Source organism: Musa acuminata, chromosome BXJ1-1 (genome assembly GCF_036884655.1).
Source record: "Musa acuminata AAA Group cultivar baxijiao chromosome BXJ1-1, Cavendish_Baxijiao_AAA, whole genome shotgun sequence".
Classification (NCBI taxonomy): Eukaryota; Viridiplantae; Streptophyta; class Magnoliopsida; order Zingiberales; family Musaceae; genus Musa; species Musa acuminata.
The window spans coordinates 11782307-11806406 of record NC_088327.1 but is presented as its reverse complement, the minus strand read 5'-3'; the positions used below and the strand labels follow the sequence as shown (position 1 = coordinate 11806406).

The following is a 24100-nucleotide window of genomic DNA, read 5'->3' as shown; positions in this document are numbered from 1 at the left end:
AATTAGCCAGTACCTGAGCTTTAATGGCGGTCCTGGGGGAGTATTGAATATCAAATTCGTTGAGCTCGACCGACCATCGCAGCATACGACCCGACGCGTCGAAGTCGGAAAGAGTCTGTCGCAGTGACTGGTCGGTGATTACTTTGATCGTATGGGCTTGGAAGTAAGGCCGTAGCTTTCGGGCCATCATGATAAGGGCGAGGGCCAGCTTCTCGATTGGAGGGTATCGTATTTTAGGCCCTCCAAGGACATGGCTGACGTAATGCACTGGTTGTTGTGCCGATGGTGGTACCTCTTGAACTTACACTGAACTAACGGCCTGTGCTGAGGCCGCCAGGTAGAGGCCGAGGGTCTCACCTGGCTCAAGCGAGGTGAGCTGGGGCAAGCGGGTGAGGCACTCCTTCAACTTTTCGAAGGCCTCCTCGCACTTTGGGGTCTAAGTGAAGTCATCGGCCCGTCGTAGAACCCGGAAGAAGGGGAGGCACTTGTCGCCTGAACGCGACATGAACCTGCTAAGCGTTATCAACCTTTCGGCAAGCCACTGTACTTCTTTGGCCGAGTGAGGGGAGTGCATGTCGGTAATGGCATGAACCTTCTCCGGGTTGGCATCTATTCCCCGTTGGTGAATGATGAAGTCGAGTAACTTCCCGAGCTGGCCCCGAAGACGCACTTGGCTGGGTTCAAACGTATGTTGAACTACCTAAGCGTTTGGAACGTTTCCGCCAGGTTGGCCAAATGCGTTCCTGCAACCTTGCTTTTTACAATCATATCATCTATGTATACCTTCATGTTCCTCCCGAGCTGGTGTTTGAAAAGTTTATCGACCATTCTTTGGTAGGTCGTGCCAGTGTTCTTCAAGCCAAAGGGCATCACCTAGTAACAATACGCCCCTTGGCTGGTGACGAAGGCAGTATCTTCTCAGTCTTGAGTCGCCATCCAGATTTGGTTATAGCCGGAGAATGCATCCAGGAATGTAAGGCGTTCATGGCCAGCGGTGGCGTCAACCAGTTGGTCTATCCTGGGGAGCGGATAGCAATCCTTGGGACATGCCTAGTTGAGATCAGTATAACCAATACACATTCTCCAACTTCCATTAGGCTTCTTGACGAGGACTACATTGGACAACCACCGGGGGTACTTAACCTCGGTGACAAACCCGAACTTTATGAGGTGATCAACCTTGTCTCGGATCACCCTCTGCCAGTCGGGGGCGAACCTTAGTTTTTGCTTTACTGGCCGCACCTCAGGGTTGACGTCGAGCCGATGCTGTGCCACCTTTAAGTCGATCCCAGGCATCTCTTCGGGGGACCATGCAAATAGGTCGGCGTTCTCCTTCAGGAAGTCGACAAGGTGGAGTTGGTTCACTTTAAGGAGCGTAGTCCCGACTCTAACGGTCTGGTCGGGTTGGCTCCGCTTCAGGGGTACCTCGATAAGCAACTCTGGGGGCTCCAGCGTCACTTGTGGTATAGGTGCTTTACGGGGGTCAGGGACCGGGGTTAGGCGCGGCTTTGCTGGGAGAGCAACCACAGTGAGGTAGCATCGCCTCGATTCCCTCGGGTCGCTCCGGGCCTCTCCAACCCCCGCCGAAGTTGGGAACTTGATGGTTCTGTGGTAGGTGGAAACCACCGCCTAGATCCTATTGAGGGTCGGGCGGTCGAGGATGACGTTGTAAGCCGAGGGCAGGTCGACTACCATGAAGGTGGCCATTACTGTTTTCTCCCTCGGTTTCTCCCTGATGGTGATGGGGAGCACTGTGGTCCCGAGCGGGGAGATGGAATCCCCCGTGAACCCTATAAGAGCTGACGTCGCAGAGGTGAGATTTTCTTGGGTTAAGCGAAGCCTCCCGAAGGCATCGAAGTAGAGGACGTCGGCGGAACTCCCAGCGTCATCATGGTGGGAGCACTCGACCTCTCCTGCCCCAAAGGTAATTTTAGGCTCGTGCTTGGGCTGGGGACGCTTCTCCACTGTGCTACGTGCATAGGCCTTTCTTACTGTCGGGCTACTGTCGCCGACCGCTGGCCCACTTGAGATGACGTCAATCTGTCTCTCGAGGGGTCCTCTGGGCGTGGAGTCACCTCCTAGGATTTGAGGTAGCATCCGAGGTGGCCTCTCCGGATTAGTGCTTGTATTTGATTTCGGAGGTCATGGTAGTCCTCCGTGTCATGGTCATAGTCCCGGTAGAACCTTGGTGCGGCCTTCATAGGGTGAGGTTGTTGTAGGAGGCCCATCTCCTTGATCTGGAGAAAGATCTTGGTGCGGGACACATTTAGGGGGAGAGGTGGGGGCCTCGGGAGCGACAGCTCTTGTTGGTTGAGCCCCTAGCGGGGAGGTATCGAGACCACCAAGGTCGTTCCTCAAGACAGCTGCGTCATTGGGTTCCTACCTTCCACGTGCCTCCTTGCCACTAGAGCCTCGGCGGCAACGTACTGGTTGGCGCATTGAAGCATTTATGAGATGGTCGTTGACGGCTTCTCGATCAGCGACCAAAAGAACCTTGAAGGTTTCAAACCCATCAGAAATGCCTGCAAAATTAGAGAGGGGTGAGCATCCAGAAAGCCCCGGATCTCAGTGGCGAACCATGCCACGAACTAAGAGAGCGACTCGTCCTCGCGTTGAGATAGTGCGAGCAAAGTGGCCATGGAGGGCCTGGGTCGTGCGCTAGCGAGGAAGTTTTGCTCAAATTCCTCGGCCAACTGGTCCAAGGACGAGACTGAAGCTTGGCATAGCCGGCTGAACCACATCCGCACCGACCCCCTCAGAGTGGTTGGAAACGCTCGACACATCAGCGCATCGGAGGCGCCATAGAGGGTCATTTGGGCCCGGAATACTGAGATATGCTCCATGGGATCAGAGCCTCTATCATATGTCTCAAATATCGAGAACCTGAAGTTGAGGAGTACTGGTTTGTCTTGCACTTCCTGGGTTAAAGGGGACTCGCCCGAGGCGCCCTCGCTAGACTCGCTACGCAACCTCCGAAGCTCGCGCTAGAATGCATCCGAGCGCTGATTGACCTGGGACAACTGGGCTCTAAACGAGTCAACCGCCGAGTCGGACGATATGGTGTCATGCTCCATATGAGGTAGCGTGGCTCGGTAAGGTGCACGTGTGATCTGCTTGGGAGGATCCCTCGGGTCTATCGCTCACCTAGAGGCCTCCTTGATCCCGAGCTGTTCCCTATTCGGGGGTTGTTGGGCCGGATTGGTCGGGGGCGTCACTAGTTGCACGATTTGGGGAACGATCGGGGCGAGCGTGTGTATCATGCTCGCCATAGTCTGCACTTGTTTGGTTAGGCTGAGGAACGCCTCGGGCATCACGGCCGAGGGCCCCAGGGCGAGCCCCGGGAGCGATAGTCCTGGGTCGTTGAACAAACGCCAGTAACAATCAGGCGTTGAAGCCGGTATCCTTCCGTCTGTAGGGGCGGAAAGGGTTTGACCTTCTGGCTCGACGGAAGGGAGGTCGGTTGGGGGTTCCCTCCTGGGGCGAGTTCCTACCAACTATTCCTGCGACATAGGCCCTCCTTCTATCGCCAAAATGTTAGTGAACAAAAGTATAGTGGCTGATGAGTCAGCACAGTTAGGCCCACGTGCTGACGTCGAGAACTTTTGGTGGAATATATGGATTGATGGGGTGGCTGCACCCCTCGAGCGCCTCTAGCGAGGGTTGAGGCAGTGGAATCGAGCGAGTCCTCATAAGCGGCTGGAGGTTAGCACTCCAAAGCCAACTGACCCGAGCGCCGCTTATGGCGAGATGTGTTCCCTCATCCCCTAGACAGTTGGCGATCTTCCTTGCAGCATGGGCACCTCCTTGAGATGGGAGATGCGAGCTGGCGCTGGTCAGGGTCCTAACCGCTGGGCTGCCCTCTTTTGCATATTAGATGGCAACTTTGGGATGATGACGCTTGCAGCTTGGTAGCGATCGCCTCCCTGCAAAACGGGCTTCGTCGGGTGAGTCCCGACTTTGGCCCCTCTAATGAGCAAGTTAGATCGGTTCCGATTCCCCCCCTTCCTTTCTTTCTTTCTTTCTTTTTTTTTCTACTTTGGTTGGGATCGGCCTGGGTATTTATACCTGCATGCAAAAGTCGGTCGTGCCTTAGTTCGGCCTTGCCGCTGATCCTCGCGGGGGTGGGACAACCCCTTTGACGAGATAGTGTCTTTGGGGGTGCTTGAGTGGCATCAGACAGTGTCGTCGCCAAAACAGATGACACCGCCCCGAGCTCTTGGGGTGGTCAGGTCACACTGTTATACAGTTGAAATATGACGTGGCGTGCACCCCATGGTTTTGGTGGCATGTGGCATTGCGATCGTGACATGGTTGATGTTTGTTGGTGATTCACCTAGGGCCAAAACATGCCCTATCAGGCGGTTTCCCATGTGGCTCCGGATGGTGCGGAAAGGGACGACCATCGTCCCGAGTCTGAAGTGTCATGCCCGACGTGACGCCCTATCTCAGTCCCGAGGCTCTATGTCCGATGTGATTGCTGACCACATCCATATGGGCGATACCAAAATATGCCCTATCAAAATACTCCCAATGTTTCCTATTTGGAAAACTATCATATGATATAGGGAAACACAATCACAAGTTAGGGTTGCTTTGATGATCGACGAGGAGTTATTCTACTTCCGGAATGCTTCGCTGATCGATGAAGCAACCGATCAACTATCCACCGGTCTCTTCTCATTTCTTACCTCTGTCGGTCTTTTTCTTCTCTTCTTCTTCGTTTCTTGCATCCGGATTTATCTGCTATTGCTTTATGCTTAATCTCTTCGTTGTAGTTCTTATTCTTTGCTAACTTAGGTTTAACCATCCACTTGACAATGACTTAACTGCTACTTGCTTTAGAATTGCTAACACTAGCTAGCAAGGAAACTGGAACTGTGCATATATCGTTCGAACCATAAGAAATTTGGCATGACATGCAACAACAGAAACCATATATGCCTATTGTAAAGGCAAACCAGTCTTCGAATTCCGTATTAAAACAGAGACTTACATGACATCTCTGGGAATGGCATGCATGATTCGCTATGTTTCATGGTTCTGTGCTGTGTTATCTACACATCACCATCCCAAAATTCAGCAAGAGACTTGTAGAGACCAGTGGGTGATATAAATGGCTCAGCCAGAACAAGCCTTTTCTGTGGTACTAGGCTCAACCTTTCCTTGTCCTCCTCTTTCAGATACCAGTCAAATATCTGCATGTTCTCCTTGAGCCTCTCCCCGTTAAAGCTTTTCACTACAACGCTCACACCTTGTTCGACACCCCATCTTAAGCATACCTGTCCATACACCAAACGTTGTGATTGAGATCAGACTCTAAAGATCTATAATTAATTGACGACAAGATTTAGTCGACCAAAGTTTTCTTTCTGCACAGTGAAGGAAGTAATGTAATTTGTTGACCTGGGCTATGCTTTTCCCCATAGACTGAGCAATTCTTTTGACCTCTTCACATTCCATCACTTCATTGGAGCCCCATAGGACTCCAACTGCACCAAGCGGAGAGTATGCACTCACATGAATTCCCTTCTCCGAGCAGAAGCCTCGTAGTTTTCTTTGCTGCCAAAGAGGATTCACCTCCACCTATCACAAGAACGACAACTGTTACTATGACACCATGATCAAGAATGCATTACTTACACTAACCATTTGAGCTCCATGGTTATTTTTGTGACTGTCATCTTAACAATTTGATGATACTGGATACTTGTGCATCGCATTGCAGCATACAATACTTTCACTTTCCTGTTTCATTTCTAACAAGCAAACAAAAAGAAAGGAATGGATTCGATGGAGTTACGACTTACCTGGTTCACAGCAGGTGGAATTCTTGCATGGTTGAGTAGGTCAGCTAGCTTCTTGCATGTGAAGTTGCTCACCCCGATAGATTTAGCTAAACCTAGACTCTGACATTTCTCCATTGCTTCCCACACGGTTGGCATGTCCAAGGGAATTATGTCCTCGCTGGTGAAAACCATTCGTTTCTCACCTTTTAGTCTAACAGGGTAGTGGATAAGATACAGATCGATGTACTCCAAACCCAAAGTCCTACAATCATTCATAAGACAATCGCATTAGCTCACAATCTTCTTTTGTTGCTAAAGGTCAATCCTGGTTTCAATTTATGGCAACTGTCGCAGTCTTCCGCTCTCTGAGCTGTGATTAGTAGTAATATTATCTATGTCATATAAAACATATATCATGTGCATATAATAAATACCTGAGAGACTCTTGCAGTGCAGGGACGACGCGGTCGGCGTGCATGTCGGTGCACCACAGCTTGGTGGTGACGAAGAGCTCGTCGCGGCTGCCGATCAGCCCTCTCTCCAGAGCGGTCGCTATGGCCCGGCCGACGGCCCGCTCCGAGCCGTAGACGCTGGCCGTGTCCAAGTGGCGGTACCCGAGCCCGATGGCGTCGATCACCGCCGTCGTTATGGTTTCGTCGGGCGGCACCGGGTAGGTGGCCGTCCCCATGCCGAGCACCGGCATCCTCCGCCCCGAATTTAACACTACCTGCGGCTCTACCTCCATCTGCATCCCTACGCTGTTCCTATCCAACTTCCACTTGGTTTATAATATGAGGACGCGATAGGAACGGGAAAAGCGAGTGGCTTTTGTTTGGCTGAGCCGTATCCACGTCTCACATTTTTCTATAGAAATAAAAATACTTTTTTTTACTATAATTCGCTAGCCATCCATTTGAACTGAGAATTTTCTATAATTATCCACGAAATAAAAATTTTATATTAGATTTCATGATAACTTCGCATATCTATCAAATATGATAAATTTTTACCTATTTCACGTGTTAGGAGTGTGATGACATGGATGACACGTGTGTTAGGGTGTTAGATGATTGACATTCTAATATTAGATTTTGGATCTCGAGTCAACATGTGACTTATCGTCATCCAATTTAATGCTACATGGTCAAATGTTATCACACTCCGAGCTAAGCCCGAAAATAATATAGCACGAACATAACTCTTTTACTTTGAATATTAGTTTACATTCTCGATACAGAATTACTGAGTTAGATATTATTGATAAAGTTCGACTCGAGACTTACTCAAAGAAAAGGCCTCGATTGAATTCCAATCAGCTTCTACCTCATACAATAAAATCTGATCTAACACCACCTTTAACTCGTCTAGATTGCTGCATTAGATGTTTTAATGCATTGATAAATCATCAATTTTGATCAAATATAGATAAATGGGCATACATAATGACCCATGAAATGGCAAGTTCACACTGGAAGCGGATTTGGATCGGGCTGGGTCGGCTTAAGTTGGGCCTTACTCGCTTAGGCCGTGACGCGTGTTGCCTCTTGGTCGACGGACCGAACGCAACTTAAGTCACGTTAAACCCATTTCTCCACCCGTAAAACCCTAGTCGGCCTTCGTTGCCTCGCCCCGCACGCCATGGCGCTCGCCTCCCTCCGCATTCGCCGCGCCGTCGCCCTCTCGTCCGCCGTCCTCAGACATGGCCGCTTCTTCTCGGCGATCCACGCCTCTCCCTCCCCTCCCTCCGTTCCCTTCCTCGCCGCCGTTTCCCCTGTCCCCTTCGGGGACCCTAGCCTCCGACGACCTTACTCCTTGATCCCATCCCTCTCCTTCCGGTCGTCGGCTCCTCTTTGCAGCAGCCGTTCTAGCGGCGGAGCCGACGACAAGTTCGGGCCTGATGAGATCCTCTTCGAGGGATGCGATTACAATCACTGGCTCATCACCATGGACTTCCCCAAGGACCCCGCACCAAGCCGTGAAGAGATGATCGAGACCTACATCCAAACACTAGCAAAGGTTGTCGGCAGGTAAAAGATCAAACCTGAGATTGGTTTCCTTTTAGAAAACGGTTAGAAAAGAAGTTTCTTCGAGTGATGTTAACAAAGTTCTTGAGAATGATTAGTCTTTGATGAGAGTTCTACAAAGTTTGTCTATACTTAGAAACATGTACTTGTACTTGGCTTTTCCTGGTCCGATTATAGAAGTGGCACGCTATCCTGGGAACATAAATGCTATTCAAGACTGTATAGGACTGGAGGGTGAACATCATGGTCAAGAGTCGCTTAGGAGATACGAGAAGGGATCGGACAAGGTGGTCTTCGGCAGCTACATCTTCACTCTGGTTACAATTCTTTTCCTACCTTGTTTCCCATAATTGAGGATGAATAAATAACAATTTTGCTATCTATAATCCAAAAAAGATGAAACTAACCTTCATTCGTTGGTCAATTTTTTTCGTTAGTTTATTGGGTAGAATATTATGATTCGGTGCCCGGAGATGACGGACCTGAAGTGATTAGGTGCTTTGTTCGAAGTTAGAGGAGAGGTAGAAGATAGAGAGGTAATATTGGAGCTGGCTTATAGACAGTAAGATGATTTAAGATTCAGAGAGAAGGAACAAGGAAAGAGGATAGATAGTTGCTATAAATTAGAGTTTTACAGCAGGTGGATAGCCAATTGGGAGCACCTTAAATCATACAAGATCCAAGTTGCAGGGACCAGAAAGACTGTAGTGATGTCTTTCAGTTTACTTGGGTATATTTGGCATAACAAGTGAGTCTGGTTTGAGGAGGGTGACAGCTCCTTTCACGGGATGCTAGGTTTGTTCTAGTTTATTTTAGAATCTTGGATCGTCACACGTTGGTGTATATTCTACAAATGTCTTCTTGGCAAAGACTTCTGGATCCTTTTTTTTCCTTTGCACTTTGGAAAATTAGTTCCTTTCATTATATTTGTTTTGATCTTCTTTATGTGACTGTATATTTGAAGCATCTTCTTGATGCTTCATGTGTTTGAGTGAGATGGATATCTTGCAGTAAACATTGGTTGTTATTTGCAGTGTTGAAGAAGCCAAGAAAAGGATGTATGCACTTAGCACCACAACTTACCATGGTTTTCAGGCTGTAATGACCGAGGAAATGTCGGAAAAGTTTCGCGGTAAGCTTGTGTAGTTGGTTCCTTCCTGTGGACTCATTTGGAGGGTCTTATATGAGAATTAGGACTTACAATTTTTGCTATAATGAAATTAGGTTTGCCTGGTGTTGTCTTCATATTGCCAGACTCGTATATTGATCCTGTCAATAAGGAGTATGGAGGTCTGTACGTTTCCTTCTAAACTTCGTTTCTTGTATCTTTGCGACCTATCAGAGTATCACAGTAACTAAGGATGTGTCAAGTTGCACATGTTTAGCATTTTTGCAATGCTTACAGTTTAATGTGACCATATTCAGATGTTCTGAGTTTATTTGTATGTTATAATTTCTTTTCTTTTAAAACATAGCTTCTTTTCTGGTACATTTCCTTCTTATATTCAGGTGACAAGTATGAGAACGGGGTTATTACTCCAAGGCCTCCTCCAATTCAATATGGTAGGCAAGGTAGAGAACGGAATCAAAACAGATATGACCGGCCAAATTATAACAGACCACCTCCACAAGGAAATCCAAATTATAACAGACCACCTCCACAAGGAAATCCAAATTATAACAGACCACCTCCACAAGGAAATCCACCAAATGAGCAATGGGGTTCGATGCAAGGAGGTGGACCAAACTATGCTCCACAGCAGGCCAATAGTCAGCCTGGGCAATATGGAAGGGGTTATGATGCCCCTGGAGGTAGAAACTCTGTTCCTTCAGGAGAAAGGAGAGACTTCAGACAAGGAGAACAGGGAAACTATGCACAATCTGCGGTAAGGGATGGTTATCAAGGAGAACGTAGAGATCCAATGCCTTCAAATCAGAGGAATTTCAACCAAGGATATCATGGTAATTTTGCTCCTCAAGAGCAGAGGAACATCACACGAGGACCTGGAGAACAAAATATGTATGGAAGCTCTACTGGGGCAGATAACAGGCCTGGATCAGGTCCTAGTTATAGCCAAAACCATAGGCAGGAGACAATGCCTGGTAACGGTGGGGAACACAGACAAAATGGCAATTTTGGTTATGGTGGAGAGAGTAGCAGAGACGTCAGATCTGATTTTGGAGGGCAAGGATCAGGTTCTGCCTATGAACAAAACTATTCTGGTCCTACCAAAGGTCAAACAGGGTCCTGGCAGGTAATATTCCCTACATATTCAGATTTTTCAATTCTTTTCTTGATGATTTGTTTGATTGGCTAGCATGATTCATATATTACCTTAGAAGGTTATAGCTGTATAATTTTCATAATACTTGCAAAAATTGGAGTGCTATCCTTTCTTGTTGTTGATTGTGCTGAATGACCATATTCTCCTGATATTGTTCAGTATAATTAGTTTTTTTACCGCGAATAACCTAAGTCATGGGTTCTGGAAATACCATTTTGTTTGTTTGGCATGTAGGTGGAGTGCATACTTCTTTGTATGATAAGATTTAGTTTAGTTAAAAGTTAAATCTGCTTCTGGTTATATACGCAATTAATTTTCTTTGTGATTGTTCTCTGATATATTCTCTGAAATAGGGGAAGTGGTGACATGCCTTTGGGTCAAAAGGTTTCTCAGCGTGAAGGTGCCCACCTCTACTTCCATGTCTTTTTGGTCAGAAGCCATCTCAGCCTATGTGGAATGTATTAGAATTTTAACTGAAACTGCCTATGACTCTTCTTCGCTTTATGTTTCATGGTTTCTCGAACACTAGTTCTATAGTTGATGAATTTTAACTGAAACTCTTCTTCGCTTTATTTTAACTGAAAAGCCATCACAGATGATGAATCTTAGTTCTATAGTTCTTACGTTTTGATTAAATCTGTGATCCGAAAAGGATCAGATATTAGATCCGATCATCTATTTTGTGGATGGATTCGGCATTGTCCAGTGCCACAGCTGCAAACATATTTTGCAAATTGGGATAAATATAAGGAGTATAGCCATCCAATATCATCAGCAAATAGAGAGAGAGAGAGAGAGAGAGAGAGAGAGTCCTTTTGCAACATAATGTGGAAGGAGAAAACTCTCCAAATTCATCAGCAAAAAATCTACGAGGATTACATAATCACTAGGGTGTTGACTATTCCTTCCCATTGCCCTGTAGATATCCTGGCCCTTTCCCAAATACCTGCCTTGTTATTATTGTATATAATCTACTATGCATCATCTGGTCTGGGTTTCACTCTACTATACATGGCCACACCAACTTCTGAAGCTGTAGCAGATAGCTCTTAGTTTCTTAGAATAAATATGCAACTCAAATTACCAGTAGTTCCCACAGGAGCAGCTCCCCTCCTTGAAGTGGTGGAATCTGCTCGAGTCCCTGACAATGATCACCCTCTGTGTAATCCTGGAGAAGAACTTGAACGCAGTGTGGCAGTCTCCACAAATCCGCAGGTTCTTGAAGACCTTGACGGGAGTGCCCTGCGGAGTAGCAATGATCCCAAATGCAACTGCCAACCTCTCGCTGTGGTACGCCAAGCTCTCTTCCTTCTGCTCGTCTTCCACATCATGCAGCACGAACTCGGTGTCCGGTACGTATCCTTCTTCCTTCATCCTCTTGTACAGCTTCTCCAGCTGCGCATGTATGTCCTCCGTCCTCGGGTGCGACTTGTCTCCCACCAGGAACACGTGCACTCGTCTCTTCACCTCGATCCAACTCGACCCAGGCTTCTTCACAACCCGCCGCCGGTCCATCGTCTTCCTCACCTTCTCCACCTCGTCCCACAGGCCGGCAGAGGCGTAGATGTTGGCCAGCGTCACGTAGGTTGCCGCGTTGTCCGGCTCTATCTCGAACAGTGCTTCTGCCGCCTGTTTTCCTAGCCTCACGTTCTTGTGAATCCTGCATCCACCGAGCAGGGAAGCCCACAGGAACTTGTCTGGCTTCATCGGCATCTTGTCCATGATCTCCTCAGCTTCCTCAAAGCGGCCAGCCCGGCTGAGCAGGTCGACCACGCAAGCGTAGTGGTCTGCGGTGTGCTCCATCCCATGCTCATCTTTTATAGAGTGAAAGATTTCTAGTCCTTTGTCGACTAATCCGGCATGTGTGCACGCAGAAAGGACTCCCACAAATGCTATGTGATCTGGTCTCGTCCCCGACTGCAGCATCAGCTCGAAGTATCGGATTGCCTCCTCAGGATGCCCGTTCTGAGCGTATCCCGACACCATGGAAGTCCATGAGACCAAGTCCGTCTTCGGCATCCCCTCGAAGACCGCCCTGGCCTTGTCGATGTTCCCGCACTTTGAGTACATGTGCACCAAAGCACTGGCTGAGAACGAGAGTGGATCGTAGCCCGCCCTCATCATGTGCCCGTGCAGCTGCCTCCCTGGGCCTTCCATGGCCAGCTCCGACAATGCATCCAAAACCCCTGCGAAGGTGAACTCGTTCGGCCGGACGCCTGCCCTCAACATATCCGAGAACAGCTCAAACCCTTCTTCTCTCCGCCCACCGTCGAAGTACCGCCCAATCATCGCGGTCCAGGAAACGACATCCCTGTCGAGTGTTCTGTCGAACACATGGCGTGCGTTGTCGATGCTTCCGCATTTGGCGTACATATCCGATAGCGCACTCCAAACGACGGCATCCGAGTCGAACCCCATTCGAATTATGTGGCAGTGGATCTCCTTCCCATGTCGGAGGCACGGGATGGCTGTTGCGGCAGCAAGGGCGCTGGAAGCCGTGAACTTGTTACCAAAGTTCGAGTCTTTCCCGCTCCCTTCGCTCTGCATTCTCCGGTAGAGGCCGAGCGCCTCTCTGGGGTGGCCATGCCGGGAGTGGCCGGAGATAATGGTGCTCCACGAGAAGTGGTCCCTGCTGGGCATGCGATCGAAGAGTCTCCGGACCTCGTCGAGGTCTCCGCAGGAGGAATAGCCGCCGATGAGGGTGTTCCAGGAGCAGAGGTCCCGGTAGGGCATGGACTCGAACCAGCGGCGGGCTTCGGGCATGACGCCACACTTGGCTAGCAGATCGAGCAGGCGGTTGGAAAGGAGGAGACCGAGGGGGCGGCCCGATGCTGCGGCGGCGGCTGCAACGCGACAGGCAGAGGAGGGTAGGTCGAGAGGGCGGTGGGCGGCCGGGAGAAGGCGGCGCTGGCGGGAGAGGAGGGCGATTGCGTCGCCGAAGCGGCCTTGGGCGCATAGATGGGAGATGGTGTCCTGCGGGGGGGTGAGAGAGAAGGAGGGAGGTGGGGACTTGGAAGAAGAAGGGACAGCGGCGGCTGAGGCAGAGGAAAAGCGCCGGCGAGAGGTTACCTTCACCATGTGGATATCAACAGAGTCGTCGGTACGAGGGGACGCTGTTTGAACCTTCGGGAGTGAGTTGGTTCATCAAGTCAAGTGGGTCGGGTCAGATTGATTTGTTGGTTGCATTTGAGTCGAGTCAATTTAAGAATCCGAGATTGGAGATGAAATTTGTGAAAGACGAGTTGGTTCACCGAGTCGGTTCAGCTGGATTTGTCAGATCGGTTTTGACTCGGGTTTAATCGAGAAATAGGAATTGGAGATGCACGGGTTGGTTCATCAAGCCGCCTTCATATCAGGGGGTAATGTAGCGGCCTATCAAGGTCAACTGCTTTAGCTTCTTCGACACATACCGAATCACGTGCTTTACCTGCTTATAATACTCTCATCAGTGCTCTCTTCATCGGCAGCAATATATGCAAAGGTGGGACGACGCACGCATGCAGCTCGATTCCGTTGACCTGACCCCTGCAAAAGGACACGAGGTCCCTTCCCAGTCCTTCTCCATCCTCACTTCTTGCGGCCATTATCTTGCTCTCTCCGATCCACGACGGCAGCAGTAGTGCTGATGGCTAATGCGCACTGAAGCTCCCTCCATCTGCAAAAGCCAAGATAAGCATGGCAACTCCTTTTCCATCTGCAACTCTCTATAAAACGATCCTTCTCATGGCTTCAACACATCAAGCAGTGGAGAGAAAGAGACAGATACATATAATAGAGAGAGAGAGAGATGAAGGGTTGTGAGAGTGTTAGCAACGTCGTTCCTTCCTTGATCACAGCTTTGGTGGTGCTGTGGCTGAGCATGGGGGTTTGCAGATCACAGCTGAGCACGGATTTCTACGCAAACAGTTGCCCCGCCGTGTTCAGGGTGGTCCGCCGCCAGCTTTTTAGTGCTCTCAGGAACGACACCAGGATGGCAGCTTCACTGCTGAGGCTCCACTTCCATGATTGCTTTGTGAACGTGAGTTCTTCCTTCACTTGCTTATATGTGTATGCATCAGTGAGATAGCAGATAGGCTTCGCTCTCTTGGTTAATTTCTTTCTCCTCGATGGACCTTTTCGTGCAGGGTTGTGATGGTTCAGTTCTTCTTGATGGGAGTGACAGCGAGAAGCTTGCCCTTCCCAATCGGAACTCTGCGAGGGGTTTTGATGTCATCGACACCATAAAGACTGCAGTGGAGAACGCATGCAATGCAACTGTGTCTTGTGCAGATATACTTACTATAGCAGCTAGAGACTCGGTGTATTTGGTACATCATCTCTCTTCTTTCTCTCTCTCTCTCTCTCTCTCTCTACATATATTAGAGATAGCTTTAGCAGAAGAGAGAGAATGTACATGGAATGATGGAGTGTTGGTTTCAGAGTGGAGGTCCTTATTGGAACGTTCTTCTGGGAAGAAGGGATGGGTTGGTAGCGAACCAGACTGGAGCTAATGACCTTCCTTCTCCCTTCGACTCCATCGACACCATCATCGACAAGTTTGTTGCTGTTGGTCTCAACACCACCGACGTGGTCTCTTTATCAGGTGTGCACCGATCCCAGCAGTTGCACGCTTCCTTCTCCACAACCCATTGATTGATTGCACTGCATGCGCAGGCGGCCACACGATCGGCCGAGCTCGATGCGTGACCTTCAGCGGCCGCTTGTATGACTTCTCCGAGGACTCCTCCGTGGACCCAACGCTGGACCCGAGCATGGCGACGGAGCTGCAAACCCTCTGCCCACAGAGCGGCGGCGACGGGAACGCGACCGCCCCCCTCGACCGCAACTCCAACTACGCCTTCGACAACCACTACTTCAAGAACCTGTTGGAGGAGAAGGGCCTGCTGTCATCCGACCAAGGTCTCTTCTCGAGCGACGAGGGCCAGGCGGCGACGAAGGCGCTCGTGCAGGCGTACAGCAACAGCAGCAGCCTCTTCTTCAGGGACTTCGTCAACTCCATGATCAAGATGGGGAACATAAGCCCCCTCACCTCCTCTGCCGGAGAGATCCGTCGGAACTGCAGGGTTGTCAACTAGTCATTCGTAGAGCAAGATGACAAGCTTCTTACTATATATATATATGGGGCTGTGATTTATAATCTCGAAGACAAAGTTATGCATGATTGAAGTTATGAAGACCATCCTTTCATCTCATTTATAATCTCGAAGACAAAGTTATGCATGATCCGATATTAGTATCGTGATTATTATCTGTAGTGAGTAAAATAATTGTTACATTTTTTCACCTATGACACAGTTTTAACAGTAAGTGTACACAAAAATCACATATAAGAATATGTTTTGTTGTAGTAATAAGTAATAAAATTTAGATTTAACATTATGCCACGGTTATCAACAGTGAATGGAGATGAAAACTCCAAAAATAAAGCTATATTAAGCAAAACAATTTAATATAAACTTTTAATCTTATGTTATTGAAGTTTATTACAATTAAAGAAGATATTTTTTATTTAATTTGGAATAAATTTGGATAATAGAAATATGTATCTGATGCGAATTTAAACACCTAATTTATTTATTATAATGGATCGGATTTTTTTGATAGCTAAGATTATTTGATCCGATTAAATCGGGTTCCATTTTCCTTGAACCCGAAAAGCCATGTTCGGATTCGGGTTTAGTCGATCAGTCGTACCTCGTCATGCCTACAGTCGTACCCGAAGTCGTCGGCCAAGCATCGTTCCTCCGTCTTTTCCGGTCTCCGATCGGCGGTCCCGTCACCAGGCGAACCGACAACAGACTCGAACGAACAAAACCTAACGCGACAGCCGAAGAGAAGCGGAGGTGCGCTTTTGTCTCCCGCACGCCACCCCTCCCCCCTCTCTCTCTCCCCGATCTACGGCCTCCCCAGTCCCTATTCGTTTTCCAGGGACTCCGATCGAAGCCTCTTCTCCCGTAGTCGTCGAATTTTGGTCGGTTTATGCTCGAGGGACGGTTCATCCCATGTCGGGCTTTGTGCTTCCCGATTCGGATTTGGACGTTGGCTGCTGCGGCTGCCTCGGGTTCCTCAAGAAGCCCGACGATGATGTGGATTTCGAGAAAGTGTGGATGCTGGGTCGCGGCCGGAAGATGGCGCCTTTGATGCTGCCGACGAATCGCCCCATCTGCAGGGAGAAACCCGTGAAGGAAACGAAACGTTTGACTCTGGACCGGGTATGTCCTATGCCCTGTCGGTGTTTTTGTTTCTTGAATCCTTTTGTTTTGCTCGTTGCTTCTGGAATTGCCATCAAATTGCACCTTTTTGAGAAATAGGCAGAAGAATTATATAACAATTGGGCAGAATCAAGTAGCATTCGTCATCAAGATGATCTATCTGCCTACTCTTTTTCTATATATGCTCAAATGATCGATTGAGATACATGTGATAGTTTGAGCCCAATGAAGTTTAAATTTTCATTATTACCTCGACTCCTGTTTTCATACTTCTCCTCTGACCGGCTTGGGCTTACACTCTCGTCGACATTGGTTGTTTGTATTTTCTGATGGTTATTTAGTTTTGCATGTACGAGTATTGAAGTATATGCTTTTGCATGACAAGCCCTCCATGGTTGGTTTCTTCTGTTACTTTTGCAGGATGCTTCTGGACAAAAGATGATCAATGAGTATGTCAAAGAATGTACCGTAGGCCATGGAAGCTATGGGAAAGTGGTACGGGCCTCAATCAGCTGTCAGAAAATAATAGTTTCCCAAGTGATCTTTAATATGTTTTTTTTTTTTTCTAAAACTGAGATGGTATTTTCATTTTTAATTATGAGGTAGGTATTATATCGGAGCAATAACGATGGCAAGCAGTATGCAATCAAGGTGTCGTCTCTTGTTAATCCCTCTTTTTTTTTTTTTTAGGTTTCTGTAGTCCGTAAAATTTTCAATGAGACTTAATTATGAAATTACTGATTGTAACAATATGTTGATGTTCTTCTCAGCTATGGTATTACTTGTATTTGTTGTAGATAAATTGGCAAATATAAAAGGCTACTTTAGGAGTTCAAATTTATTGGATAGGAAACTTTCTTGCATTGGAACTAGTTCTTATTTTTATATACATGCTTTGAGCATTTCTTCTCTCAGTTGCATGTATGCGTTCTGCTTCTTTTTCCATGTAACAATCTATTGATTGCTTTATATGTGTTTTCAGTAAGCTGTACAAATTTCGACATATCCCCTTGTTTTTTGTTTTCCAAAACAAGATTATCGTGCCTCTGAGATTGTTAAAGGAATATTAATTTCCTTTCCATTGTATGACAGCATTAGACAAAATGCATATGCTATTAGTAAATATTGCTAAATTTTGTTAGAATTTTCTCTTTTATGATGGAATCATTCACAGAGAAAGTACATCTAGATACTAGGTTTGTCAGCATTGGATGTGCCAATTATATGAATAAGCTGATATTTACACTAATTTAAAATTCTATTTTCGTAAAAGCAAAAAAGCAACAATTACTCTAATGTTGGAATATTTGTCCAGCGCAGGCATTTTACAAGTCTCGTCTCTCTAGGTTGCAAGTTACTTCCACTGAAACAGCTATGACAGATGTTTTTAGGGAGGTAGAAGCTTTGCACCTTTATCTTAATCATGCTTGGTTGCTAAAAACAATTTATACTGTACTCTTTGTATTTTTGTCAGTATTCCTTTCTGCCTTCTTGCTGTAAAGATGTTTCTTGCTGTGTAGATGTTTCATATCATTCATAGTGAATCTATGCAATATATAGAATTGTGCTAAGTATAACAAATCTTATTTAATGACAAAGCTAAGGACTGCCATGCCAGTTATTTTTATTGCCAGATGCTGGACCATGCTATAGTGCATTTACTATACCTATACATGGCCAGGCAATTTTAGCTTTTGCTCACAGTGATATCAACATGCAGTGAAATTCAATTTTTTGCATAAAGCAATTATCTTTAGTTTGGTTCTATACCTAATAGTCTGCTGAAATCACAGGCAATTGTCTTGTGGTTAATGCTATAATTATTTGAAATATTTACATTGCTGGACCTTTTTTGTTCCTTCTCTGATGTTTGATTCTATGGCATTTTGATAATGCATGATTATGGCTAAAATTTTGCTAGTGATATGCTTCCAAGATTTTCTTTTCAGACTCCTGTTTGAACAAAAAGAACAATCTCAGGTACATAATTGCATGTTGGTATATTCATCTTAGAACCATTGAATGTCAAGTCAGTCATGTAGATTGCTAATATATGTATTATATATCTTCCATCTGATAGTATATATTTATGCACTAACAAGTTCAAGTCTTCTACATGTTAAATGCAGCTCAAATATACTACTTTCTTGATTAATCTAATTGCCACTTTCTACCAGTTGATTACCACTTTCTACTGGACATCATTTTAAAGTCGAATTTCATCCAGCTTTTCTTAATCTTTCTGCAGGTATCAATTATGAAGATAATAGAACATCCAAATCTAATTAATCTTATTGAAGTGATCGATGACCCAGAGTCAGATAATTTATACATGGGTAACTAGTTAATATTTGACATTCTTTCATTCCTTGTCTTCTGTTAATATATTGGTTTCATCTGGATGATTCATAATTGTGACCTCATTATATAAGATGTTTTTCGTTATAGTACTAGAATATGTGGAAGGCAGCTCGGTATGTGGTTCTTCTGGTACACTTGGAGGGATAGGAGAAATTACCTCTAGACGATACTTGAGAGGCATAATTGCTGGGCTCGTATATCTGCATGCTCATGTAAGTTATTCTGTTTTCCCATTCTTTTAGGAGAAACTTTTCTTTATTTAAGTGCAAGTTAACTTATTCTTATTTCTTTTATAAAATAAGAAGAGAACTTTTTTAGTTGTATGGACCACAAGCTTTTCCAGGTCATTCTGTGACCATAGAATGTTCAGTTGAATATATGTCACTGTTTGATTTTTCTTTGAAAGTTATGGGCTATTTTGCCAGATATTTTAAAACCATGTCACCTTTGAAGGCCTAGAACATAGATGACTGCTTCTACCTTTGTCTTATCTGGATAGTCTGTGATATGCTAACTATTAGTGTCATAGTGGTTGTGAATGATCTGAAAATTCAGGAGTAAACATCAAAAGGAAGATCATTATGTACCATAATCAGTATGACATGTCAGGGAGTCAGGGGCAGCACTAGGTGTGTACAGGAAATTGGAAAAAATGGTCTTACAAGAGTTGTCAGACAACTGACTTTGGCTGCAAAAGGATATAAACTTATAGATCACTTGGCTAGCTATTTTGTTATGGAGAGGAGACATAATATGCTATTTTGTTTTCATTGCATATAAGGGCATAATTTACAAATTTAAATGGTTAAGAATTTGCACTTCAGATTTCAATATCGCCAAAACATTCTTAAGTTATGCTTTGATGCTTATTGTATCACATCTTTCTTCTGTTTAGGATATTGTCCATGGAGATATCAAGCCTGATAACCTTTTGGTAACAAGAGAGGGAGCAGTAAAAATTGGTGATTTCAGTGTCAGCCATGCTTTTGAGGTAAATTTTATCCCCTGAAATTTTATATTTCATTCAGCATGATGTTGGTGGCAACTCGATGGTTGTGGTTTCTTCTGGTCACTAATGCTACACCATAATTGAAACCTTGAAACACATGTTACTTTTAAGGATTAGTTTGATGATAATGTATTCTATATGTGAATTAAATTTTACTTAAATGTCTCTTGTTTCTAGATCCAGACAATAAGAATATATGAAATACAACAACATATTATCATGATCAGTTGTGCCTTTTTTGCATAACAGTTTTGGTGTTGACTTTGAAAGAATGAAAGAAATCAAGGTATTGATTCATTACATGTAAATAAATTTAGTGATGCTTCCTTAGCTCGCAAAAACAAAATTGGAATCAAGATATGCCATCTGCAATAAAATCAGTATTTGCAGAATTGGCATATTGAACTGATGGGTCAAGAAAATAAATTAAATTTCACAAAGAGAGAAAAACCATAAAATTACAAAATAAAAATTTAAATAATAAATTTTACATTATATTACTTAAACTTTGTAAATATTAAATTTTACATTATATTTACATTATAAATATTTACATTATATTATAAAGAGAGAATAAATAATAAATTTTACATTATATTTAAACTTTGTAAATATTTTTGGAGAATTATAAATATCGCTCGCGCTCGAGCCCTATCATGCACATAAGCTTTGCTCCTTGATGAGTTACTAGTACAACATTGATGTTGTTGATGGCTAAAATGGCAATGACAAGTAACAACAGTGGAGTGTGTAGTCTATTTCTCTTCCTCTCCCTCTCCTCCCTTCTCTTTCTCTTTCTCTCTCTTCTCTTCTATTTTTTTCCTCTTCTTCTTTCAGCTGGAATGCCTATGGGATCATAGGATCTGGGTTGGAATCACCCTGAATCAGAAGGAATTGCCTGAATTTTTTTTCTAAAATTAGCCAATTTGTCAATATATCCGAGAAACCAGGATATGTGGGATTTTCGATGCTGATCCAACTCAGTGGATCCAGATCAGGATTGGCCAAGCTTGAAAATTATAGTCAGAACCTTATAAACTATAGTATCCAGGGAGGTTGACAGTAGTGCAACAACCTAAATGACAAGCAAAAATTAATGACACAATCGTGTCGCGGTAGACATAAAAGTTGAAGTAAAGGTATTGGAATTTGGAACAACTAATGATAAAGGCATCATAAACAGATAGTTTACATGGTCTGAAAAACAGAATACATTAGTTGACTGACAATCTAGTAATTAAAAATATATTTTGAACATATCTCCAAATCCAAATAGTTAGAACATTACAGCATGTTGTTGTATATCTCCAAATCCAACGATGTTTGTCTCCTTTCGAGTATATTCATATGTCTTCTGCCTAAATTATCAGGGGATGAGTAAAGACTATACTGGATACTATCATGCTACTATACTTGCACTCCAGTGTACTGTGGTCCAAGAAAACATGGTTCCTGAAACCAAAAAGTGGTTCAGATAGTTTAGTTGTTTGCATATGCGTATGGTTGATAAATATTCCATTTCTTTCCATGTTCTCACCTTCTCTCCATTTCTCCCTCTCTTCCTTTGGTGGCAAGTAGCTGCAAGTGTCAACTATTGACTAATGAAAAGCAACCACGGAATTCAATTTAAAGCTATGTGCTTTCTTGATCATCTTCACCTTCTCCCTGAAACTTTTATAATCTTGCTGCTGTCTTTTTCCCTACACACCTTGCTGCATTCCCATATATCTCTGGACCATCCTCTGTTGCCCATGTTTCTCTTTTCCATTTTTTTCCAAACTGGTTCTCTCATTAATCACTAGTTTCGTAATATTTTCTTAATTTTCGTTCTTACTAAAGACTTCAGAACAGGGACCTCTCTTGCATTCATACATGCACCTGCTTACCGCATATGCTCTACCAGTGGCCTGATTGCCTGCACACCACTTCCATTTTATTGATCTTTGCTTTGCCAGTAAAAAAAAGCAAGAATGCTACTAACCTTGGTAGTAGTGTTTGTTGTTATGTATTAAATAAATGGAACCTCTTGTCATAACTATATTTTTCCTGTGAAATTTTTACATCATTTGTTTTGTTGTCTTTGTCAAACTGATTTCATCTTTCATTGTAGCAGTTATGATTTTATAAATTGGCTTGACTTGATTTGACTCATTATTTTGTAGGATGGCAATGATGTCCTTTGCAGGTCTCCTGGAACCCCTGTTTTTACTGCACCTGAATGCTGTTTAGGTTATTATTCATCTCGATCACAATTTCTATTTAAAGTTTGAAGTTCATCACTACTCTAGTTTGGGCAATTGTTAAACCCCAAGTTTGTGATATATTCTGACAGGATCAAGTTACCATGGTAAAGTTGCTGACATATGGGCTGTTGGTGTGACATTATACTGTATGACATTAGGCTGTTGCCCATTTGTTGGAGATAGTTTAAAAGATACATATGACAAGGTAACCTACAACTACTGCTCTTGATATTTGTGAACGTTGTAAATTTCTCAATACACTTTGTACACTACATTTCAGATAGTTCATAGTCCATTGGATCTGCCCAAGGAAGTTGATCCTGAGCTGAAGGATTTACTAAAGGGACTTTTGTGTAAAGGCAAGTGTTAACTTCTGCTCATGTTGTTATGATAAGTAGCTCTCTTAGTCATCATTTGTGATCCAATCATATATGTTTCTGTTGGATGATTTGCAAATCTTTAATTCACAAAGAATTTGCTATTCGATCCAATACATGCAAACAGTGAAAGTTGCCGTTAAGTCTAATTATTTGAATGAAATTATAGTTCAATTATATTGATTACTTTTTTTCAGATCCAGTGCAGAGGATGACACTAGTTGATGTGGCCGATCATCCCTGGGTAGTCAGGGACTGTGGATCAATACCTCGGACATCATGTTTATGCAAAAGTGGCAGCACTCGAAAGGAAAATCAGATGGGATCCAAATCTGACACAAATGGTACCTGAACGCTAAAGTTTCATAAGTTATTAACTTGTTTCTTTTACAAAATTGCATTGACTGCCACTAGCAAAACTCTCTTGGAACTGGGGTGTGTCAAAATGAATTGAACCGATCAATTTGGGTTAATACCAAATCTCCCTTTTCCAACACTCGTTAATTATTATAATGCTTCGGCATGTTATCTGCTCTTGTATGTTACCAGTAGGCATAGAAATGTAATCAAAGCAATTTCATACTTACAGAGAGCCACTGTAATTTACTGAACATAAATTGATTGTTGTATGAGATGGCTGTCATTTTATGCCGTGTAATTGAGGTGTAGGGTTTTGCTTTCTGGCGATCTTTTTTTGTGGATGTAGCGCAAGGTCTGTTTTCATTTGTTGACTTTGGGTTATGGTAATACTGATCCATTTGTTGGTTCTTTAGTAATTCTCGCTTCTCTCTTCTATGTTTCGTGTTGGCCACGATGAGCTAACGCTATGGATCGGAATTAATTTTGTGTTCTTAACTACAACAACAAATTGTAATGTGACCTAACTATATTAATCTTTTACAATCAAACCTGATGTGCTCTGAACTGCTCCTTTGATTTTGTGATGTGCATGTGCCAGTTGGACAAGTTGTTGCGGTCTTGGTTGTTTGAATTGTTGGGTGTCAAGTTTCATATGGACTTTTTAAAGGTGGGATGTTATGCTGCTGTTTTCTTCATAAAGCCTGTGGTATGGCATTCTTTTTCGGTTGCAATTTTATTTTGTTTTTGTTTTTGATGATTTTGTGTTAGATATTTCTCCCCTCTAATATGTGTGTGGGAGTGGCCCATAGTGACTTTTAATCCATCCACTGTGTCTTCTTCTTCTTCTTCCATATTTTGATGAGATCTTCTGCAGCAGACTTCACTAATTCCATACATTTATTATTAGGAAATGCAGATTTTTATTTCCTTGCATCAGGAAGAAGAAGGTTGTGATAATTGTAAAGCAAATAAATAGTTATGGTAAGCTGACAACATCACCCACATCATTCTGTTGGCAACAAAGCAGCAAGGCATTTACCAATCTTCCCTAATAAATAATCTCCAGGGAGTCGTCCTAGTGGGGGTCAAAAGAAAAGAACCTTCATTGTTCTGCCCATAAATAGGATGTTTTTTTATGTCCATAGGGCCATCGAATTGATTGCTGTCGTTGTCATTGAGAAAATGCATGGATAACCACCTCTGAGCCCTTCGGGTGGGAAGCAGTCATCTAGTGTTTCTAGAAACATCTAAAGAACGATTTGATTTAATGGGAGAAATAAAACATCGAAAATATATATAAGTTAACATTATTCGTTTCACCGGTAATCGTCATCGTCGCTTTGGCCGAGTGGTTAAGGCGTGTGCCTGCTAAGTACATGGGGTTTCCCCGCGAGAGTTCGAATCTCTCAGGCGACGGTTTCGTTTGGTTTTTCGCCATGTTTA

General features: G+C 44.3%; 5 protein-coding genes and 1 non-coding gene across 8 annotated transcripts; 4 read left to right on the top strand and 2 right to left on the bottom strand.

The window, feature by feature from the left end:
• Positions 1 to 4934: 4934 nt before the first annotated feature.
• Positions 4935 to 6558, bottom strand: LOC135673775 (non-functional NADPH-dependent codeinone reductase 2-like). Its single transcript, XM_065183059.1, has 4 exons — positions 6221 to 6558; positions 5808 to 6048; positions 5404 to 5583; positions 4935 to 5279 (listed from the first exon to the last, which is right to left on the bottom strand). Exons 1-4 carry the CDS (start codon positions 6535 to 6537, stop codon positions 5055 to 5057), a joined length of 963 nt encoding a protein of 320 aa, XP_065039131.1. The 5' UTR covers positions 6538 to 6558; the 3' UTR covers positions 4935 to 5054.
• Positions 6559 to 7390: 832 nt separating this feature from the next.
• LOC135673763 (multiple organellar RNA editing factor 1, mitochondrial-like) lies at positions 7391 to 10667 on the top strand. Of its 2 annotated transcripts, XM_065183044.1 has the most exons (6): positions 7391 to 7813; positions 8845 to 8942; positions 9035 to 9100; positions 9320 to 9466; positions 9500 to 10065; positions 10449 to 10667. In XM_065183044.1, the coding sequence occupies exons 1-6, from the start codon at positions 7425 to 7427 to the stop codon at positions 10458 to 10460; spliced, it is 1278 nt and encodes a 425-aa protein (XP_065039116.1). In that variant the 5' UTR covers positions 7391 to 7424; the 3' UTR covers positions 10461 to 10667. The 2 variants fall into 2 exon arrangements, with proteins under 2 accessions (XP_065039116.1, XP_065039110.1); XM_065183038.1 differs by having other exon boundaries at positions 9320 to 10065.
• A 251-nt stretch (positions 10668 to 10918) lies between these two features.
• Positions 10919 to 13311, bottom strand: LOC135673757 (pentatricopeptide repeat-containing protein At4g37170-like). Its single transcript, XM_065183025.1, has one exon. It carries the CDS (start codon positions 13171 to 13173, stop codon positions 11176 to 11178), a length of 1998 nt encoding a protein of 665 aa, XP_065039097.1. The 5' UTR covers positions 13174 to 13311; the 3' UTR covers positions 10919 to 11175.
• Positions 13312 to 13583: 272 nt separating this feature from the next.
• Positions 13584 to 15287, top strand: LOC135673770 (peroxidase 59-like). Its single transcript, XM_065183052.1, has 4 exons — positions 13584 to 14113; positions 14220 to 14402; positions 14515 to 14677; positions 14749 to 15287. The coding sequence occupies exons 1-4, from the start codon at positions 13883 to 13885 to the stop codon at positions 15168 to 15170; spliced, it is 999 nt and encodes a 332-aa protein (XP_065039124.1). The 5' UTR covers positions 13584 to 13882; the 3' UTR covers positions 15171 to 15287.
• Positions 15288 to 15795: 508 nt separating this feature from the next.
• LOC135584950 (serine/threonine-protein kinase GRIK1-like) lies at positions 15796 to 22978 on the top strand. 2 transcript variants are annotated; one of them, XM_065183017.1, is made up of 12 exons: positions 15796 to 15938; positions 16024 to 16307; positions 16728 to 16802; positions 16914 to 16958; positions 17628 to 17702; positions 18556 to 18643; positions 18756 to 18880; positions 19564 to 19659; positions 21840 to 21906; positions 22010 to 22125; positions 22201 to 22279; positions 22495 to 22978. In XM_065183017.1, exons 2-12 carry the CDS (start codon positions 16098 to 16100, stop codon positions 22647 to 22649), a joined length of 1131 nt encoding a protein of 376 aa, XP_065039089.1. In that variant the 5' UTR covers positions 15796 to 15938; positions 16024 to 16097; the 3' UTR covers positions 22650 to 22978. The 2 variants fall into 2 exon arrangements, with proteins under 2 accessions (XP_065039089.1, XP_065039086.1); XM_065183014.1 differs by having other exon boundaries at positions 15839 to 16307.
• Positions 22979 to 23991: 1013 nt separating this feature from the next.
• TRNAS-GCU (transfer RNA serine (anticodon GCU)) lies at positions 23992 to 24073 on the top strand. Its single transcript has one exon. It is a non-coding gene; the product is annotated as a tRNA-Ser (tRNA).
• Positions 24074 to 24100: the final 27 nt, after the last annotated feature.

Bases quoted from the DNA above. Each gene is read 5' to 3' on its own strand.
- LOC135673775 (XM_065183059.1), bottom strand. From the start codon at position 6,537: ATGCAGATGGAGGTAGAGCCGCAGGTAGTGTTAAATTCGGGGCGGAGG. The intron at 6,049-6,220 runs GTATTTATTATA...GAATGATTGTAG, and splicing joins GCACTGCAAGAGTCTCTCAG to GACTTTGGGTTTGGAGTACA. The intron at 5,584-5,807 runs GTAAGTCGTAAC...TTCTTGTGATAG, and splicing joins TTCCACCTGCTGTGAACCAG to GTGGAGGTGAATCCTCTTTG.
- LOC135673763 (XM_065183038.1), top strand. From the start codon at position 7,425: ATGGCGCTCGCCTCCCTCCGCATTCGCCGCGCCGTCGCCCTCTCGTCC. The intron at 7,814-8,844 runs GTAAAAGATCAA...TGTTATTTGCAG, and splicing joins CTAGCAAAGGTTGTCGGCAG to TGTTGAAGAAGCCAAGAAAA. The intron at 8,943-9,034 runs GTAAGCTTGTGT...TAATGAAATTAG, and splicing joins AATGTCGGAAAAGTTTCGCG to GTTTGCCTGGTGTTGTCTTC.
- LOC135673757 (XM_065183025.1), bottom strand. From the start codon at position 13,173: ATGGTGAAGGTAACCTCTCGCCGGCGCTTTTCCTCTGCCTCAGCCGCC.
- LOC135673770 (XM_065183052.1), top strand. From the start codon at position 13,883: ATGAAGGGTTGTGAGAGTGTTAGCAACGTCGTTCCTTCCTTGATCACA. The intron at 14,114-14,219 runs GTGAGTTCTTCC...CTTTTCGTGCAG, and splicing joins TCCATGATTGCTTTGTGAAC to GGTTGTGATGGTTCAGTTCT. The intron at 14,678-14,748 runs GTGTGCACCGAT...CTGCATGCGCAG, and splicing joins CGACGTGGTCTCTTTATCAG to GCGGCCACACGATCGGCCGA.
- LOC135584950 (XM_065183017.1), top strand. From the start codon at position 16,098: ATGTCGGGCTTTGTGCTTCCCGATTCGGATTTGGACGTTGGCTGCTGC. The intron at 17,703-18,555 runs GTAGAAGCTTTG...ATCTTTCTGCAG, and splicing joins TGACAGATGTTTTTAGGGAG to GTATCAATTATGAAGATAAT. The intron at 19,660-21,839 runs GTAAATTTTATC...ATTATTTTGTAG, and splicing joins GTGTCAGCCATGCTTTTGAG to GATGGCAATGATGTCCTTTG.